At 39.1% G+C, this 20,095-nt stretch overlaps 1 protein-coding gene across 2 annotated transcripts in view; it reads right to left on the reverse strand.

Moving 5' to 3' along the window:
* Window positions 1-20,095, reverse strand: part of AHRR (aryl hydrocarbon receptor repressor) — an 82,331-nt gene that overhangs the window by 14,028 nt on the left and 48,208 nt on the right. For both annotated transcript variants that reach the window (XM_021528787.4, XM_085571803.1), the window contains exon 4: window positions 13,191-13,291. In XM_021528787.4, the coding sequence (XP_021384462.2) occupies window positions 13,191-13,291 (101 nt within the window). The remainder of the gene's footprint in view (window positions 1-13,190; window positions 13,292-20,095) is intronic.

Genomic DNA, 20,095 nt, shown 5'->3' on the forward strand with positions numbered 1-20,095 from the left:
TTATCAAAGAGTCCTACACATTATCGTGCTGAACATCCTTAAAATGTACCCTCTATTATCCTGCAGGCAAGATGGAGTTCTTCAGCCCTTGTAGGAATGTCTGCCTTTGTCAAGGATTGCTTATCAAGCAATCAATTCATCTATTCAAAAAATTAGTCATCTTCAGCATATTGGTACATACTCTTTAGGCTTAGACACATACATAAGAGATCAGTCTCTACCCTTAAAATGTGAGACTTCATCCCCCACAGTGGAAAGCAGGAAGGTTTTCCTTTACACATCTTTTTCCACAGAACTAAAGTCAGGCTGAATTAGGTGCAGCATTTTCTAACTATTGGAAAGGGAAATGGGACCATGTGCATTTCCAGGGATTCAGACCAGTGGATTGGCAACTACATCTGTGAGGTTGGAAGAGGCATTAATAAAGAGGTGGGAGGGAGTAAGAGGGAAGAAGTGGAGGAAAATTTCAAGGAGCCATGTATTTAGGTTAAGCCAGAAACAAGTGTGGATTTGAAGCATGTATGTAAATGAAGAGATTTCCAAACTTCCCCTGCTTTGTTTTTGGTTTGTTCTCAAAATGGTGGTGTCCTCTCCTGAGGTTATGTCTCTTAAATAAGCACCCCCTGGTTTTCACTACCCCAACTGCAGACATCAGATGCTTTGCCCTGCAAGCAGGGAAAGCAAAATCCACTTTGGTGCAAAAACAACTTTTATGGAGCCACATGACTAAATTGAGTATTAACACAAATTCTATGTCTCTAATTTTAGCTGGGAAAACTACTGCTTCAGACACATTAAAAAAAGACAAGCTGGATATCAAGCAAAACTTTACACCAGTGAGTCTCATGCATGCCCACAAATTCTTCTGCTTTCTCAATATTACCCTAAATTGTAGTTCAGTGGGAAAACAGACATCTATAATACAGAAGACTCAGAAGAGTCAGAGCTGGGCTGGGATTTATTCTCCTATGTACTTACCACAGGTGAGGTTAAGGAGGAGGGTGTTTGCTAGCACATTACCCGCCCTGAGTGGGTAATGGTAGTGGGTAATGGTGCAAATAGTAGGGATTTCCAACCTCTCAGATAAATCTCTCAGGTACCAAATACAAATGAAATCCTTTACAGTAACACTGCATAGAGGTTTTTCCATTTTTCTGGCCAGAAGCCTAGTGACTTGTTAGACTGAGTAGGAGAGACAGCTTCAGTCCAGGAGAATGAGTGAAAACTATTCCCAGCTTTTTTGTTCTAAGTTACCACATCTCACATTATACATCACAACAAAGTATATGGCTCCGCTTATGATTTTTAAACATTCTCAGTTATTGAAGTAAAATTATCTGCAATAGCTTTCTCTTATTCTCAGTGAAGAGGAGGTGTGCTGTGTCAGAACCACAGCAGCCATGTGCCTGAGAAATGGATAACCGAGGGAGATGAAACAGGAAAGAGGATACGGACCAGCCTCATACCTGTGCAGTTCTCACTCCCTAATTAAAGCACATGTTTGCCCTAAACACTGAGGGGACAGCACAGAGAAATAAAGGCAGCTCTTCTCATTTCAGTTTAATCCTCTCAGCAGAAATAATCAACAGCCTAAATGAAGCTCTGATATTTAGAGGGGGAAATAACCAAATTTTACAACTCAGTGTTGGTGGTGTTTTGTGTACAAGTGTGTTTCAATCAGTACAGTCCACTTGCACACTAAATTTTTTTTTCCAATATTGTATTCTTACACATGCACACATAGAAACAAACACACAAAAATATTAGTATGGACCTTAAAACTTCTACAACAAAAAACAACTAACTTCAAATCTGCAAAAAATACATGGTTTTAAACTGCCATTTGGTAAACCATATGGACTCAATGAAAGATGGAATTTCTAATCCAGGATAATAGCTGAAACATGTGAGACAGACTTAAGTACGTATTGTGAACATTTGTTTGTTTGTATTTGGCTTTTTAAAAACACTTACATGAGTTTTCTACATTGTACTTTAAAAATGAAATCATGTGGGACGTTTTTCTCAAATGAAAAAAAAAGAAGAGCTTGGCACCAGATAGGGACCTGTGTTCTTTTGAAAAAAAAACATGTACATCCAATTATGTACTCACGAAAAGCTGCACCTGCTACTGAAACAAAAAAACAATTAATCTGTCAGTTCAAAGAAAGTATGATATTATTCTGGTGCCTGCAGTAGCTGTGAGATGAAAGTTATCAGTTCCTTCCATTAAGAAGTTTTTGAAACTTTATTAGTCAAGAGATTCTCTTTGGGAATGAAGGCAAATATTTTGAGGAAGATAGGACTTCCTTTGGCAAGATCCTTTATATATCCTGATTTTTTTTTCCTGGTCTCATAGCAGAAAATCAGCCAGAAAATACTTCAAAGATATTTTGGTCAAGGTCATGGCATAGTAAAAATAAGGAGGAAGAAAAAAAAAAAAAGAAAGAGAATGAGTTTCAATGCACATTTGTCTTATTACTCTTCCTTGAAATAAAGGAAAATTCACTAGCATTAGGTCTCCAGAGACCATGTTACTATGGCTACTAAAGTACAACAGTCAAGGCCTGCAGCCATGCCTTGCTTTGAACAGATTTTCGAGTCACGCAACTTGGGTACTAAATTTCCAGGGTCAGTTGGCTCACAGTTTATCTGGAACAGCTTCATTTAATAGTGGATCACTGAGTTTTTGCATCCTATGTGGGATGAGGCCATTTTCTGATGATCTAAATAAGTAGCTATTTAAAAACTAGAAATTCTATACTTGATCATGTCTTATGAGTATTAGGAAGAAAATGCAGACAGTTAATTGTGTCTTCTGTCTTAAACTGAATTGTTTAGTGAATAAGTATGTCTTTCCACTGGTGTTTTTAGGACTCATAGTCACCCTTCTCAAAAATCCCTCTAAACCCCTGAGGTTCTCCTTATAAACAAAAAAAAACCCAAAAAACAAAACAAAACAAAACAAAACAAAACAAAACAAAACAAAACAAAACAAACAAAAAAAAACTCGAACAACCAAAACTCTTACAGAACCCTGAAGTAAAAACAGCATAAAAGACTATTCAGAAATACCATATCTGGTGACATCAGAATATGGCCTTTGCTCAACAAGTACAGTATCTCTTAGCCCTCTGGACTATCTATCTACAAAGCAACTTCAAAATGAATATTTCTGTGAGTAAGCACTATTTCGTGCAAAGAAGAGTGGCAGAACTGTTTTAGCATTCAGTTTTGATCAAGGGTTTGCGTGTACAGATTAAATTTCAGGCAAAAGAACAGAACAGAAGACAAATTTCCATCATTTGAGCCAGCGAAGGAAGTACTAGCTGAAGTCTACAGACATGGAGTTATATGGGAAGCCTTTCAGAGAGAAAGTGCTCAATCTGATAAACTGGTTTTCATAGACAGCAGAAATTTTTATTTTCAAACACGAAAAAAATGTGTATATATGAACATTATGCCCCTTTCACTCCTCCTGTCACCCCAAATAAAACAAAGTTCATGTTCTTGCCCGTGTCCTTGACCCTGGATATCACTTCAGGGTTCTTTCACTATGGAAATTCAGCATCTAGTGCTGCACTACCAAGGTCAACATTTTCAGTGATCATTCGCAATGCCAGACAGATTTGAGCCCTGGCCGTCCCATTTACTATCAGAGGGAACAGCTGAGCATCTGAAAGGCACAAATGATTGTGAGTCATTCAGCTGGTGAAATTTCTCATTATTCCATTTTTCAATATCCCATCACTTCTACAAAGGAATTAGGGAAACCTTGGAGATGCTTGTTTATATATGCGTCTTCAGTCTAACAAGGGAGCTGGAACGCTGTGGCTCGTCAAGAGGCAGCAGTCAAAACCGGCCTCCTGGAAACCAGTTAGGAAAATGTAAGTCATTGGGCTCCGGTAATTGTGAGCTATAAACTTCCAAGAAAACATAGTAGTTCCCTGGAGGGTGAGATTGCAATGTGTGCACACATGTAAACACATTTTAAACCATAGTGATGTTTTTTATAAGCTTGATATGTAATAAGTATTGGACACAATCAAGAGCAACTTTGCCTTTGAAGTTGTTTTGAATGCATGATGCAAAACTGTAAATGCAGTTTTTCTTCCATTATGCATTCCTTCCAAACTAAGCTTTTGTAACAAAGCTTGCTTTGTCTGTGTCAAGTGCTTGGGATAGGGCCTCTCTTTGTTAACATATACATGAATTTCTGGTCCCAAATGAACCTGGCACCTCAAAACCAACTACTCTGCCCAAGATGGGGCTAAGAAACAAGAGCTGAAGCACCAGTTGACTTTGTTTGCGTAGAAATTTGATGTGGTGCATACTAGAAAGAGATGCATCCCCATTAATTCCTGTTTTTTCCACAAGTACTAACTGCTGGAAAAGAGAATATAGACCATGCTTCCAGAGAGGAGCAGTACTGCTGATGGCTACTAGCTTAAAGACAGGTTAGGGAAGGTTTTGTTGATACAAGAGTGAATTCATGGCTAACACTGAACACCTCAGTACAAATTTGTTATATGGCATGCTTTAACATTTAGGATTTCATATGGGAAGCAAGAACATGAAAGCTACCTGAGGTTAATGGATGGTATACAAGAACTGAAGGTTACTTAAAATAATATAAAGAAGAATATTTGAATTATTAATTCTAAAATTATTTGGGCAAAACACATTTTATTTATTAATACATAGCTAGAGGTATGATGTTTGCTAGCTAGTTAGTGGGTATGTGGATGAGTAACATGTCATTTACCTTAGCAATTATCATGAAAGGATACTAAATTACTACATGATCATTATATCAATTTCTTTAGCCTCCTCATTAATCACGATGTTGAATTTAAGTGTTCTCTACTAGTAATGGAACCCTTCTGTCAATGCTCTTTCACAAATACTATGCCCTGGACTACACTTGCAAATAGAAACCATCTTTATATTGATTCATGCAATTTCTCATTTTACTTCCTCAAAAGCAGATGTTGTATTCGCAGATGGAAGCAAAGCTGGGGCAATATCTTCAGTGCAAGTTCAGCTCTTCGTCCTTTCTGAATTCTGCAGCTGCTCTGAGCTTTTCAGTCTTCTCTTAAGAAATTTCAATATAGAAAATGCAAGCCTGATTAATTCCATTTGAGAAGACCCAAAATGAAGCATTAATTGCTCACTACTCTGCATTTGTAACAACAAATTTAGTTAGGTAGACTTTGAAATAACAAATGTAGTAAGATTAGGCATTATCTTTCACAGAAATAAGTTACTGAAAAGAGTCTCAAATAATATTTATCCAACATGTTAGACAATTAGACATATGTAAGTACCAAATGTCTGGATTTTTTTTTTCAGTGTTATTTACATGTAAGTGCATCAAGTCCTGAATAGAGGAAGCCGTCATAATATTCCATCCACAGCTGACTTTTATTTGTACTTGCAAACTGTTAATGAGGATGAATAGCAGACATCTCTTTCTGTAAGGAATCAAAACCTAAAAGAGATAATGTTGCAGCCTATATACTGAAAACAGAATGTTATGTCTTAATTTCACGGCACTCTTTTTCTGTGTATTTAGCACTATATATCACATTTTCTATCATGAAACTATTTCAGGGGGTGGGGAGAAAAGTAAAACAATCATATTTCACATTCTGTTTGATAATAAATGCTAAACCGGCCTTTTAAAACACTATTTCAGGTCAGTAAAATTTTCAGGGAGAATAGCACCCCTGAAATTGACTCTGGGAGCAGTTTTACTTTGCAGGTTGTCATCTTATGCATGTTCTGTATGCTGTAAGTATCCTGTATCAAGCACACCCTATCCCATTCTGACAGCAGGAGTGAATCCTGCTATAAAGGCATTGTGCTGACCCAGAGAGGCAGGCAATACATTCTCTAATTGAGATATCAAGTGGATGACAGTGGATCTTATGGAGAGGGATAAGGATAGAAAGTTAGACACAACTCCTCTATCCACCAGCAATGACTGCAAATCTTAGGCTGCATTATAAACTAAATTAATCCTTCCCCAAGCCTCTTCTGCAAACCCTTGCTTTGCTTTGAGCATTTAAGTTTTATTAACTAAGGCAGACAAAAAATGAAATTGGAATGTATTTGATATTTTTAGTAAAATATGTAGGTTTTTTGCTGAAACCTCCATAACAAAATCAATGCAAATTTGCAAAAGCTCTCAAGACTGGACACAGTCTAGCCTAGACCTGCTTTCTTGCTCATCACTTCATCTTATTGAGAAGATAGCAAGGCTGCAGCTCATGAGCTTTTCTGAATTGAGAATGAGGAATATACTGAAAGCAATTGTCATCTGTGAATACAGTTTAGGGTGTTCATTTATAATTTCACTTCAACCAGTTGAAGACAAGTTTAACAATGTAGGATTGCAATTATTTTAAGTGTATATCTGCTTCTTCTATGTTTTGAGGGGTTTTTTTGTGCAATACATGACTATGCCATCTTCAAAAATGCTTCCTGAAAAGCAAATGCAGAAATTGGTATGAAATGAACAGTGTGTTATGAATGCTTTTGTTGCCTGAATGCAACAAAAAAAAAAAGTTCTAGTAGCAGATTAAGTCCTGGTGCATCTGTATGATGCAGGGCTCAGATACAGATACCAAACCTATTGACTGGTGGAAATAGTTGTCAAGGATTAGCTCTAAAGTCAGTGAGAGGAAAAAAAACTAACAGAGCTGAAATGGGAGAATATGTTTTGTTGAGGAGGAAGTTATGTGGCCACTGGACTGTCTCCAAGAGGTACTGAAATAGCCTGAGCAGAAACAGAGGAAGCGGCTGTGAAAAGTGAGCTCGGGTGGAGTTGGCTGTGATGAACAGTCTGGAGACAGCAACAGCGGCCTGAAATTCAGAGCTGCATCTGTGCCCAAAGCTCACTGATTCTTCCCCTTAACTCTATGGATGGACAGCTGCTCTGCTCACTGGTACAACTACAATTTCTCAGCCAGCCCTCTTCATATGACAGCAGGTTTGCCTGTCTCCTGACAAATGGAAGATGCTTTTCCAGATGCCAGCACCAACTAGAGGATGAGAGCTGTGTCTCCTCACCGCACACCTGTGCCGACAGCCCGTTCATTCTGCTCTGTCATACTGAACATAGGCTGCCTGTCCTGATTTTCCAATCCACTCTCAGCTTGCTCCCTCTCAATTGTAATCTGTAATTTTGTGTTGGAGAAGATAAATACCAACTCTCATCAGCCCAACATGTCACGAAATCTGAAAAGAAGCACTTACTGGCATTTTCCCATTAACGAAAAGGCTCCACAACAAGCCTCTACAGAAGTACCTATTTTTCCTCTTCCAATTCCTCCATAAATCTCTTGCAAAAGTCCTGGCAAAAGTCAAGCTTCTCAGACATTATGTGTGCTGGCAATTGTGGTTACCATTTTGTTCATTATTTCCACACAATTTTGCCCATCAAAATCCATCTTCTATCACTTTTTTCATAGTTAGGCTGAAGATCTGAAGGGAGGGGATAACACAATTTTGTTTTTCTCTGTCCCCCTGTCAAGTTGGATGGTGCCACCTCCTGTGTTTCAGAAACCTCAGTACTGTGGCAGCATCATGATTGTTGCGTTCATAACAGTAGCACTAAGGACTGCAGGAGAGAGCAAATGGAATTTAGCGGTCATGGCTTTTCTATCCAGATTTGTTAGAGAAGAAGAAAAAAAAAAAGAAGAAAGGAATAAACGAGAACATCAGTTATTTGTCTAAAGGGCAAGAGAAAGGACGTTTTTTGCACAGAGCTGTGGCCATGCCAAATTTCAAGTCTGGATTTTAGAAATATGCCTATTTGAAAAGAAAAAAATAAAAGGGACCAGGGCCTCTGAAGTGTTCCTTTGTGTTTTGCCTATGCCTGGCAAGAAGAAATTGAATGTAAGCCTGTGATAGAAAGGCACTCCTAACCCTATTTATTTTAATGGATAAATTCCATGTAAGTCATCCCAAGTGACTAATGTCATCTTAAATCATGTCATCTAAATTTCTGGGAGAAGGTTTGTGTTTGAAAACAAAGGAAAGCAAAAACGTTGTTGGGAAACTGTAGAAAGTTGTATTAACTCAAAAAAAAAAAAAAAGGCACAAAGACTATGAGCTTTTTATGAGAATTTCCTATTTTGATGGTCCAGTTTTAAATCAGTTAGATTAAGAAAATGAAGCACTGTATCAACATCTATCAGGATTTACTTTAGAAGGACTGTGCTAAGAGAGTGTCAACACTATGGGAAGCTGAAGAGGGATTCCAGACCAGAATAAACCAAAAATGTCTCTTTCTACCAGTTTTTGATTTCTGAAGTTTGTGACATGGGTCATAGATACATATAATCTCCATGCACTTTGTTGGATTTGCAATTTGCCTTTTCAAGTTTAAGTTTAAAAACAACAGGAAGAGGAAAAATCTCTTGCTCTCAGACTGAAATTCAAACTGGAGTACCTTTTTCAAGAGCACAGTTTTATCAAAACTGATTACATAAATCAGTTTGGAAGGAGGAAGTGGAATTATACTAACAAGTTTAAAAAAATGACAGGAAACCAAGTAGGAAAAGGGTTTCCTATGTTATTTCCTTATGCAGAGTGAAGAACAGCACCAATAGGATGTTTTCTAATGTATCATTTTCCAACTCCCTTGGAATGAAACTTGAACTCTAGTTCAAGATGTTAGTAGAGGCCACTGGGAGTTACATTTCAGTGCCAAAATCTTCACATTCACCTCTCCAAAGTATCTCCCAGAAAGATTATTATTTGCATCAATTTCTAAGGTAGCAACATAATGTTAAATAATAAGCTTTAAACTTACATTGTGTCAAATTCTAAATCATTCACTTGCGTTAAAAGTTTGACTTTTGTTGGTTTTGATTAAGAGGACCTGGGGTCTATTTGGTATTAAAGCAGTCAAAAAATGACCTCATTGACTTTGGTGGGAGCTACCAAGTTAGAACCAGAATTTCCAAACCTGTGATATGGAATTAAGAAATTATCTATAAAGGATTTGTCTGAGTGAAAAAGGGCCTGTTCTGTGTACTATAGGATCTACACCCGATTGTGTGGTAGCTTAGCACCAGCACCCAATACAAAGCACAAATGCTGCTGGTTCAGAAGGTAAATAACCTGAAGTGCCTTGCTAGTTTTGCTGCTTACAACTCTAATCAGTAAAATTCCTCTACATACTTCGGTGGAACAAAAGCATGTCTACAAAACATGGAAGCTCAGGTTGAAAAACCCAACTTTATTTATAAATCTACTTTATTAAGTGGCTAATGTAATGAAGCTAGGATTTTTAATATCAGTGGAGAATTATAATGGTTGCACCATCAAACCCAGCTTTCATGGTTTTGAAGGTGTTTGTAATATATTTATTTTTTTAGTAGAGGATCATATGATTGTGATTTTAAGATATTTAAGATGCCAGGCACCTCAAAGTCTCTGTCTAAAAATTTAAATAAGTAGTAAACTTCTCCATATCCCTCTGCAGAACCTTCCTGCCCTCAAACAGGCCAACACACCCATCCAACCTTGTGTCCTGTGAGAATGACTAAGGGTGCCTTTGATCCCCTTATCCAGGTCCTTGATAAAGGCATTAAATGGAATGTACAGTGTGACTGAATAAGAAGTCTCAGGACAGTCTAATGACTGGCATCTGCAATGCAGCCATAAAGAAAAATATTAGAAAAAAACCACAGAAATGTGATTCTTGTGCCCTGAAGCCTTAAGAGTAGAAGACTTATGGAAATCTGACTCTGAACTGCACAAAAGTGTGGCTTGTAGCATCCTTAAAAACTACATGGATCTTCTCTGAAAGAGTCTGAACTGCCAGTGAGCATGGAAATGACAAAAAAAGCCACGTCTGGCCTTTATCAATATTTATCAGTGAGAAGGGAGCATGATAGATTCAGACAGCCTTACTCCACTAGCATCTGTTCAGGAGCTGCCTGCATTGTCCATATTCTTTATATTTATTGTGAAATTTTGGTTATAATACACTATTTTCACATGTGAAAATAATTACATCCAATACATCTGGAGACAGAAATGCCATAAACCCTATGCTTCAGCCTACAAAAGCATAATAGAAGACCAACAAACATAATGAAGAAGTAAAGACAGTCCATGAAGGCATTTCCTTAGCAGCAAGGGTTGAGACAGAATTTTGAACATCAATTATTCGTCCATGACAAGCAGCAAAACTGCGGGAGCAACTGTGAAGTGGTCAATAAAGCCCAAGTGACAACTTTAGCAGGGTGCTGCTTAGTGCACAAGTGCTGGTTGCCCAAGAAGCAGTGTTGGAGGTGATGGTGAGGTGATCCCCAATTACATGTCATTAAGAAAGCAAGTCCATAATAGCAGGCATTTAATTCTTCCAGGGATCAGTGAATAGTGTAACACAGCCATTTGGGATGGGCAATTATCTCCACCGTAGTGTAGACTCTGAGTCTGGACTTAAGATTACGAGCACAACATAGCTGGGGGGGAGAGCAGGAGGTGGCTAGCGGCCATGAGATGAATCCTGCAATCAAGGCTATTGCGTAGATACCCACCAGTGAGTCATTATTTTTCCAAGTCACCATTTTATTGTGTTTCTCCACCCCATCACTCCATAAACTCTATCTGGATTTGTTGACTGCCAGTACAACTTATTTTCCCCTTTTTCTGGTTATGGGTTTGGCCTAGTGTTCCTTAAGTATTCACTAACAGGCTTCAGAAACTGAATGTGCCCCTTTTCTGCCAGAAGGCATGGGGCACAGGGGTTGAAAAACCACCTGTCTTGGAAAATATTATGAAAGTGCAAAGTTAAAAATCATTACTGCAGTCAAACTCTTGGAATGTAAAAGCTCAAAGAACAGTAAAGATTTCAAGAATGGGACATATTAAAAAAAACATAATAAAATTAGAGTTTGGTTCTTAGAGCCTTGTCTGTCTTCCCTTCAAAGGGAAACAAAGATGGCAAGCAAAGTCTCTAATCCAGAAGAAATTATCTTAAAGCACCAAAAGAAATTATTTGTTTAGATACCTGCTGTGCTCCACTAAAAAGTCTTTGATAAACTGGTATCATTGTTTATTCTGTTATTGCTGATGAAAGCTATTTGATTATAGCTGTAAAAAATCTCCATAAAATCTTAAATAAAAAACACATGTTGTGGCAGAAGCCTTTAGAAATAAAAAACATTTTAAACATATTTTTAAGACAGCCTAATTCCATTGTTTTCTTTCAGGCTGAAAGGGGAAATACCATGTTGTTCCAAGACTCAAGAGTCCCAGATACACTATTTACCAGTAATTATGTTCTTGCTATCCCATATTTCTCTGCATACATAAAGCAGAGTGGCTATAACTACTAGGAAAAAAAAAAAAAATTATTCTTGACTTTCCATTATCATTGCACTCAGGAACAGTATTATTCATGCATATTTTGGTGATTCACATTATTCTGGCTTGTATTATATAAAGCAGAGGTTGCACAGTGCAAGGTGTTGTTATGACATGGAAAGTGGCTTTCAATAGCTGAAAAATATCTTTTGATTGCAAATAAAGTGGTCAGATTCACAAGTCAATATACAAAGAACAGCAACCATGGTTTGCTTCTTCTTGGAAGGAATCAGAAATGCAATATTTAGTTAAAATCCCACAGTTCCTAATAACCAACATGGTGAATTTGTTTGAACAACATAAAAACCCACTTTGCTTCGTGTGCCATAGCCACTGAATGAGGACCCAAGCCAAACTCAGTCCTCAGAGAACATTCCCGACAAGCCCTAAGGAAAGCTCACCCTCTTATTCTAGGTCACACGTGCCCATAAATGAAGCCTGGCAAGTAAATTCATATTAACATGCACTTAATCATCCAGTTAATGATCCACTTTAAGTATGATCCAGGATAAAATATCTCCCCTGTATTTAGAGGGAATGTGACTCCTGCATACCCTGCAGTAAGCAGAACATATTTAGCAATAGCAGTTTCTCATAACCTGCCCTAAATTTTGTGCCAGTGTTATCTCCATGCAATCACAGCAGTCAATCTACAGTTTGAGGATGCTCAATGATTGTAACTTGTGGGCATATCATGTAGACACAACTAAACAAAGACTAAATATAGGAGACCCTTGTTAAAATTTATATACTCACCATATTTATAATTTATTATACACCCCATATTCCCTATTCATTGAGAATGGAAATAGCTGCAAAATAACACCTGACAGCCAAACATCTTGTTTTGGCAATAGCAGTAACTAATCAGATGCCTCTGTGTTACTAGCTTTGAAATCTAAAATTAAAATCTTCTGAAATACTTAGAGGAAGGAAAGCAGAGTGCCAGTTTCCATTCCATAGACTTGAGTAACTTATGGTATTGGATCTCATACTAAAATGTGTTTTATTTTAATAGTATTCAGCAATTATTTGCTGGAGGCTACTATTAAATTTACATTTACATGCATCTCAGGGCTGTCATTAAAACACAGTTTTTACACCATGAATACTATCCTATCCAAAATGATTGTACATATGTAATCTTAATCACATAGGAATTTCCAAGGACCTCAGTGTATAAAAGGTATTATTGCCTCATGTGTTTGAAATGCAGGTCTATCTGGGATGAACTGCTGGGCTCTAGCTGGTTCAGTAGTTCACAGCAGCATTAATTCTTCCTTAAAATTAATAGATCCAGTTCTCAGTAACAGCATGGCCCCTTTATGCTGCCCTGCCAATATAAAATTATCCTAAGGGGATAAAAATACATAGAAGGGATAACTTTTGCTGACACGGTGTGTGTGCAGAACACAGAGCTGAGGAAGTAGGATAAACTAAAATATCCTAGAATATTCTCAGTTCAGATGAGAAACCAGGAAAGCTCATGTTGACATCCTCAAAATATGGGCCAAGTTAAATAAACCTGAAAGTGAAAAAGAACTCTGAACTAGCCTGCTGGAGTTCACTGGTAATTTCAGGGATGCAAGCAAGGGTGCAAGGTGCAATTGCCCAAATAGACACTGACTGTGACTGTCACGACTGCCAGTCTTGCTTTTGCAAGAAGTGTTCGCAAGTGTGGCTCTTGAAAGACTCCCACCAAGACAGACTGTTTGTTCAAAGCTGCCACAAATCATCAGCCCAAATATATCATCAAAGTGAATAAATTATAGCCAGAAAAAGACCAGCATTTTTTCACTCACTTCTAGTAGCAGTCCACCTTCTTGTACAGCAGTCTTGTTAGATATATTGTCTTCTTTTATCATTTGGCCATCTTGCTTCTTAAAGTGCTTTTCTTGAATAGCTGTTGGAAAGAGTTATCATCAATTTAGAAATCATAATGATTAGGGTCACGATTAAACTTGTTGTTTAGGCATTTAACATGCATTGAATTTAATTGGTGGTTACTGTCTTTGTGGTCTGGATCTCGGTTACTGACAACTTTCTTTTCTTTTTTTTTCTCCTTGTGCTGGAGATCGATACATATTTTGCAGTCCAGATGTTTTTTATAGAAATATCTATCACATTTTTTATTGAACATATTTTTTCCGTTAGTCTACTCTACATAAAGCAACAACCAAAACCCACAGGAAAGAAACAAAAGAAAGTTAGCAAGTTGTTTTGTTTATAAAAATATGTATTATGACAATACAGAGAAATGTCTATATAACTCAGAAGACAAGGGAGTGAATAAGTTTCTTATTTTCAGTGCTGATCTCCTTGATATCAGATTATTTTTGGTCTTACTTTACCCTGTTCATTTCTACAAGTTTTAGCCTAACTGTAAGATTCAAGGGAATGTTCTTAAACTGTTTCATTTTTTACACAGAATTTTAAAGTTTGTTTTTAGCATGCCATTTACCCCATGTCATGAAATTCATGAATATTTCTCACTATAAATTAGAATTACATATATTTTTCAGAATAATAGGGAAAAAAGCTTATATCCAATTAAGTTTTCATGGGAAACTCAGCTGGTGAGTGCTCTTCCTTCACATTGCTTGATCTCAAATGTCTTTGAATGCTCAAATTCTTCCTATCAATATACCCTACAGAAAAATCACTGAAATACAATCCCATTTCTGGGCATAATGAAAGAACTTCTGAGATGGCTGGCATCACATGATTATTGGGCTTCAGCATCATCTAGGGTATACAACAGGAGTGTGTCTTTATCACTTGTTCAGTAAAACTTAAAGTCAGCTTCACTCTTACTTCCAGAGAAGGGTCATATAAGGATCCTGGTAGCAAACAGAGATCCAGTTTTCTGTTTTTTCTCTTTTTCATGGAGAGAATGGGAGAGGAGAGCATCCTAGTGATATTATCTGGGACCTTTGATAGACATTTTCCCTTCCAGACAGAGGGGAGTGGGAACAGCCACAGCCAGAAATTATTAATAAAACAAAAAACACCCCTCTGGAAAAAAAAAAAAAAAAAGCCCAAAAAACCCCAACAACAACCCAACCACTCAAAAATAAAACCTCCCACAAAAAAAGGTTTAGATGGCAGGAATAGTTTGTACCAAACCAGAATAAGAATAGGAGAGAAACAGCAAGCCTCTAAAGGTCCTGAGCCTATGCAAAAGTTCCTTATCAATTTGACAGCCCAGTAAGGGACTGATGCAGGATACATCAGCATTTTACAATAAACAATGGCAGCTCAGGACCACACCAACTAAATATTTGTGATGGTTTTTGGTTTACATTGTAAATATTTGCTGCAAGTGATAATGTTGGTCATTAGCCCAGAGCAATTATCTCAAATGTATAATTAGATGTAATAAATCCCTCCCCTGAGCATGGGAAAGCACATCAGGAAAATCCCAAGCTGCTTTAAACAGATCCCTACCCATATTTTCCAGCCAAAATAATTTTGAGAATTCAGACTTGTAACCTAGGCTGCTGTGAATAGAATATACAGGTTCTTAAATCTGCATGTTCATTTTGGTGTACCTTTTAAGCTAATAGAAAATGGTTGCTTTTTCCCCCCAGTCAGCTAGGCCTTCTGCTAGGCCTATCTATAAGAACAGACACAGAATCATAGGCTCATTTAGGTTGAAAAAATCCCTTAAGTTCATCAGATCCAACCACTAACCCAGCACTGCCAAGTCTGCCACTAAACTATGTCCCTAAGTGCCACATCCACACATCTTTTAAATATCTTGTGACAACAATTTTTAAAAGCCCAACTCCTATTCCAATGGCGTCTTCCAGAGTTTCCCTCCTCAGAAAAGATGTTTTTGTAATTACTGACATGGTGTTTTGTGGTCTTTGCTCAGGTTAAGGACAGACAGGGAGGGGTGAGAGGAAACGAAGGTTTATTTCTTTGATGCTCTCATTTAGTGTTGTGAAAATTCCATCCGTTCGGACTTCATCGTTAGTGGAAACTATTATTTTATCCAACTGAGCAGGCCAGAGCTCCCTGCCTGCTTGTTAGCCTTCAGGCTCATACAAACACTGCAGCAGAAGCACAAGAGATGTTTGTTCTGCAACTCGTCTGGCTACTATAAATTCCATCTCCAAATGGAAAGCATTCTAATGTTATTTTGCCTGTTAGAGTTGCCCATATGTTAGGCCACACACATCCGTTTTGTACACTGCCCTCCTCACTGGCCTGACTGCAAGGAGACCCACTGCACCATCAAAGAAAGACAAATAACACCATTGCTCCAAGAAGTGAATGCTCCTCGGAGATGGGAACCTTTGCTCTTTGCACCTCAGGCAGCAGAGCCATCACTCATTGCTCACCCTCCTTCTGCCTCCCCATGCTGGAAATACTTATTAATCCACGCACGGCTGGGCTGATACTGCAGTGATACCTCAGAAGAGAGGTGTTGGTCTCCTGGAAATCCCAAGCTGCTTTCTATCTGCCTGTCACCTGGAGAAAGCAGAGCAAGACAGGCAGAAAATCACACACAACCTGAAAGAAATGAGGAGGAGGAGGAAATGCAAGACATGACAGGCAGATGAGGGAAACTTGCAAGATGTTATCTGACTAGGCAGAAAAACAGGGAAAAGAAAACAGAAGAGTCTAACAATACCCCTGTCACCACCAAGAATCATGAGAGAGAACAGGACAGCAAGTTTTGGTTAGGATGGGTGGCTTGATAGAAAAGACCCTGATGGCAAGGCAGCTGTGATCAAACTTAGACATCTCATAAAATGGTGTCCCACTGGAGCAACAGTGAAGCTATGATGAAAACAAATGAGAGCTTGAAGAATGCAGGAGTACTGTCTCTGGTGGGCAGGGAGGAGCAAATTGTCTGAAAATAAAGCTGAAAAATAAAAAACAGCAAAGGATGACTCAGTGACCTGAGGGGGAAACACACTGCTGGAGTTCCCATGTATCGAGAATGGAGCAAGAGAAAAGCTGATACTGCAGGCAGTCTAATGAATGCTGCTGGCTGTAAAAAATAAATAATAAATTGAGAGTCTTAGCTATATGGAGCTTTAGAATTTCTATGAGAGAGGCAACCCTTTTGATGGTCAGCACAGAGAGCTCATCCACCAGGTTCAAAACTGGCAAACTCAAGAGATGGGAAGTGGTAACACCAGAGACCGTTTTCTGAGCACGATGTATTGAGCTTGCACTTCCAGAACATGAAACAAAACAGAAGATGGAGCTGTTCTGCCAAAGAAGATGAACGAGCATATTGATACTATAGAATGATAAATACCAGAGATGCATGTACCAGGGCTGACAGTTTTGCAAGGTCATGCGATCTGGTGTGCATGGTGCAATCCTAGGCAACATTAAAAGCCAACAAGTCTGGAAATGCTGGGTCCTACAAAGAACAACACTGGAAATATACAGGGCAAGGGAACAGGGGGCTAGGAAGAAGAGGAGGGAGAAAAAAAAAAAGAAATAAAACGGCCAATGCAATTTCCTGGAAGAAGGTCAAAGATCTGAGGATATTTTTTCAATTTCTAATCTGAAAGCAGTGAAAAGATTGGAAACAAAAAAAATAATGTAGAGTTAGAATTGACAGTTAATTAATGGAGAAAAGAAATCCACAGAGGAGACTATAAGATTGTCTGAGTGAGTATGGGATGGTCTCAGATAGTGCTGTTGAGCCTTTCACAGCTGCACTGTCTCTGCCCAGAACAATGTAAAAACCAGAGACCTCTTTCAAGCCTCCAGTTCTGATATAAGCATTGCTATCTGCATTTGCAAACACCTTGGCTTGAAACCCAAATCTGGAATATTGTAAAGAAGAGAAAAACTGCCTAACACAGTCTATAGAAGCATTATGAAACCAGCAGTTCCCTTTGCCCCAGAAATAACAGAACATTTATTCATTGCAGGATACTCCTTAGTTCAAAGACATGGAGATTTCAGGAGTCTCACAAAACCATACTTTTTAAACCCATGGGATTACATTCTCCGGAGTGTTTCTGTACCTCATCCTGCACAGCCTTTATTCTTCAGAAAATAATTAGCAAAAGTAGCTGCTAAGTTAGGCTGTGTAACAGAATAACATGGGGCCAAACTGTGCCCCAGGTGCCTGCACCAAGCAACAGCACGGGCAAAAAATGAGCAGTGAAGGGATGCTGTTTCTGAACTGAATGCCCTGCCTGGGGTGTAGGAAGGGAACCATACAATCTTCTTCAGATTTAGGCTGGTGAATCAGTTTCAAGCTCTCCTGCAAGGACTACTGGTTCTCTCCAATGATGCCCAGGGGATAAATTGTTTCTTAAAAGAGGTGGATGAAAATACCCGAATCCAGACTGCAGGTTCAGAGATAATGCTTTAAGCATGCAAATCTTACGTTTGGTAACTGTTACTCAAAAGGAAGTGAGAGCAGGGTCTCTCTTCCTGGATCTTCTAGCTGCAGGAAGAATCAGCTATGCGTGTTACTCTGAATACTAAGAAAACAAAACAAATCAACTCGGAAACACTCAGTATGAGCAATTCTGCTTAACAAACCTAAAGCCATGAACTGAAATGGTCTGTTTCCTCTGGCTGCGTTACAGAGAACACCTAGCGACAATTAGGATGGGGGTCGTTAGATGAACATTGAAATGAAAAAATACACAGCATAAGGAGCTGTTGTTATATATGGCCAAACAACATGGAAAGGATGTTTGCACAACACACAGGTAGTACAAGTGCTTTGGGAAAGAAATCAGCACCAAAATACATAAAAGCTGAATAAAAGCTGTACGGTGCTTGGTCCTGTTGTGGAGGCTACCAGAACACCAGATGAAATTACGCTAGCAGTAACGCAGACTTTTTCTTCCCAACTTAGCGGTTTTCTCAGTCTGCTTCTTCTTAAGAGATGCTTTGAAATCTGACTTCCCTTTGAAGTTTCTCGAGTACAGCATGACATTTATTTAAGGTACAAACCGAACCCTTTTGCTTTCCAGATCCCATCCGCTCTTTCTTCCAGAACCACTGTTCCCCTTTCCCAGCGAGCCTCATCCATTTGAGAGGGGCATCAAAGAGATGCCACCGCCGGGCTGCCCTCCTCTCCCGGGGGCTGGGGGGCCGGCTGCCCCCCCCGAGCCCCCCAGCCCGTGTCCCAGCGAGTCCGGAGAGCCCTTTTGAAGGCAGGCGAGGGGGAGGAGAGGTCCCCGCTGCGGAGGAGGCAGAGTGCTGACTAACCCGGCCCCGCTGTCACGCAAGCCTCGCCGCCTGTCAATCTCCCGGCGGCTCTGACAGGGGCCTGGCCGCCGTTCAAACCCTTGCGTGCGAGCAGACGAGCCGCATTACCCTATGAAGTATTTCATAATAACAACAGCTGTTAAATATTGATGACTCCTGGCAAGCGCTGAATGCTTTTCGAGAAGGTTAAGCCTTGGTGTAATGGAACCTAATTCCTCATTATATACTGTATCAGATATCTGGAAGTTGCCTAAAAAAAGCAAAGGAGCTTAGAGTGAAGGATCAGAAGAGTAACTCGCATGCAGCAGGGAGAAGGGAGAAAGCCCGCTGTGCGAAGGGTGAAGAGTGTTTCCCCGAAGTCAAATCCCCTCACAAACAGTAAAATACCCTGCTGGAGCGACCGTCAATATGGTCGGTTTCACTGTATTCCACTGGAGGATTTTGTGTTTTTAGAAATTATTACAGATCGGATAAACTTTCTAAAACAGTGATCCAACTGCCAGTGCTCTCTGTGTGTGTGTAAAAGTACATGTGGAAATTATTTCTACAGAAATGCAGAGAAAAGAGAGGGAAAACTTCCTATAGTTTTTCTACAAACATCAGCTCTGAGAGATCTGGCTCCTTAGAAAACTTAGCAGTGATATGTCAATATATTAACGATGAAATCTCAGACAAGGTTTCTAGCAGGCAAAAAAATGGAGAACGAGCCTCTTTCCTTGGGGAAGTCCTGGTGTGCTTTCCTCCAATTCCCAGAAAAAAAATCCACCATCTTCTTCACTCTGCCCTCTAAAACCCATCAGTCTTATCTTTTCCCTCATGATCTAACTGTCGATCAAGGTTGTGTCGGGAACTGAATCAGTTTGGGGTTGGGATTCGTGATCGACAGTCCTTGGGATGGACCTGGTGTGATGCCAGGGCAGGCAGTACTGATAGTCCAGCAAAAAGGCAGCATCAGAATCCAGATGCAGGTAAAAGAAGAAACACAAACTGAGGACTTCCTACAGAAGTGACTGAGTCAGGGTTTTTTTTTCCTTGCATGTGAAAAAGAGATCTGTGTGCCTTTGGGAAATAGAGTTTACATGAGACAGGCTGAAAAGCCAAAAAGAATTGCTTGTAAATGTTCAGTTGTGCTGCACTGCAAGGAGTTCTTTGAAGCTTTAGGGAAGTGGTTCACCTGTAGGGGACCCAGGTCTGTTAACTGAGTTGGGATAGGGAATCACAAAAACTTAGGAAGTTGTAGGTTGGACTTTTATCTGGTCTACCTCAGCCTGATCAGAACAGAGATAACTTTGCTTAGGCAGGTTCCTCAGAGTTTTTGAGCATTCCTAGTAATGGACATTTCTCATTCCCTCCAGGAAAACTTTCATTATTTAATTAAAAACAGGATTAGTTTTGTAAGATAAGAAGTTACTTAATGTTTTAGGTGAATGAGCACTAGGGTAAATTCCAGATGGACACTTCCTGTTCTCTCAATTCTTCGTTTGCAAATGTGTAGAACCATTTA

Source organism: Lonchura striata, chromosome 2, assembly GCF_050655825.1.
Source record: "Lonchura striata isolate lonStrDom1 chromosome 2, ASM5065582v1, whole genome shotgun sequence".
Lineage (NCBI taxonomy): Eukaryota > Metazoa > Chordata > Aves > Passeriformes > Estrildidae > Lonchura > Lonchura striata.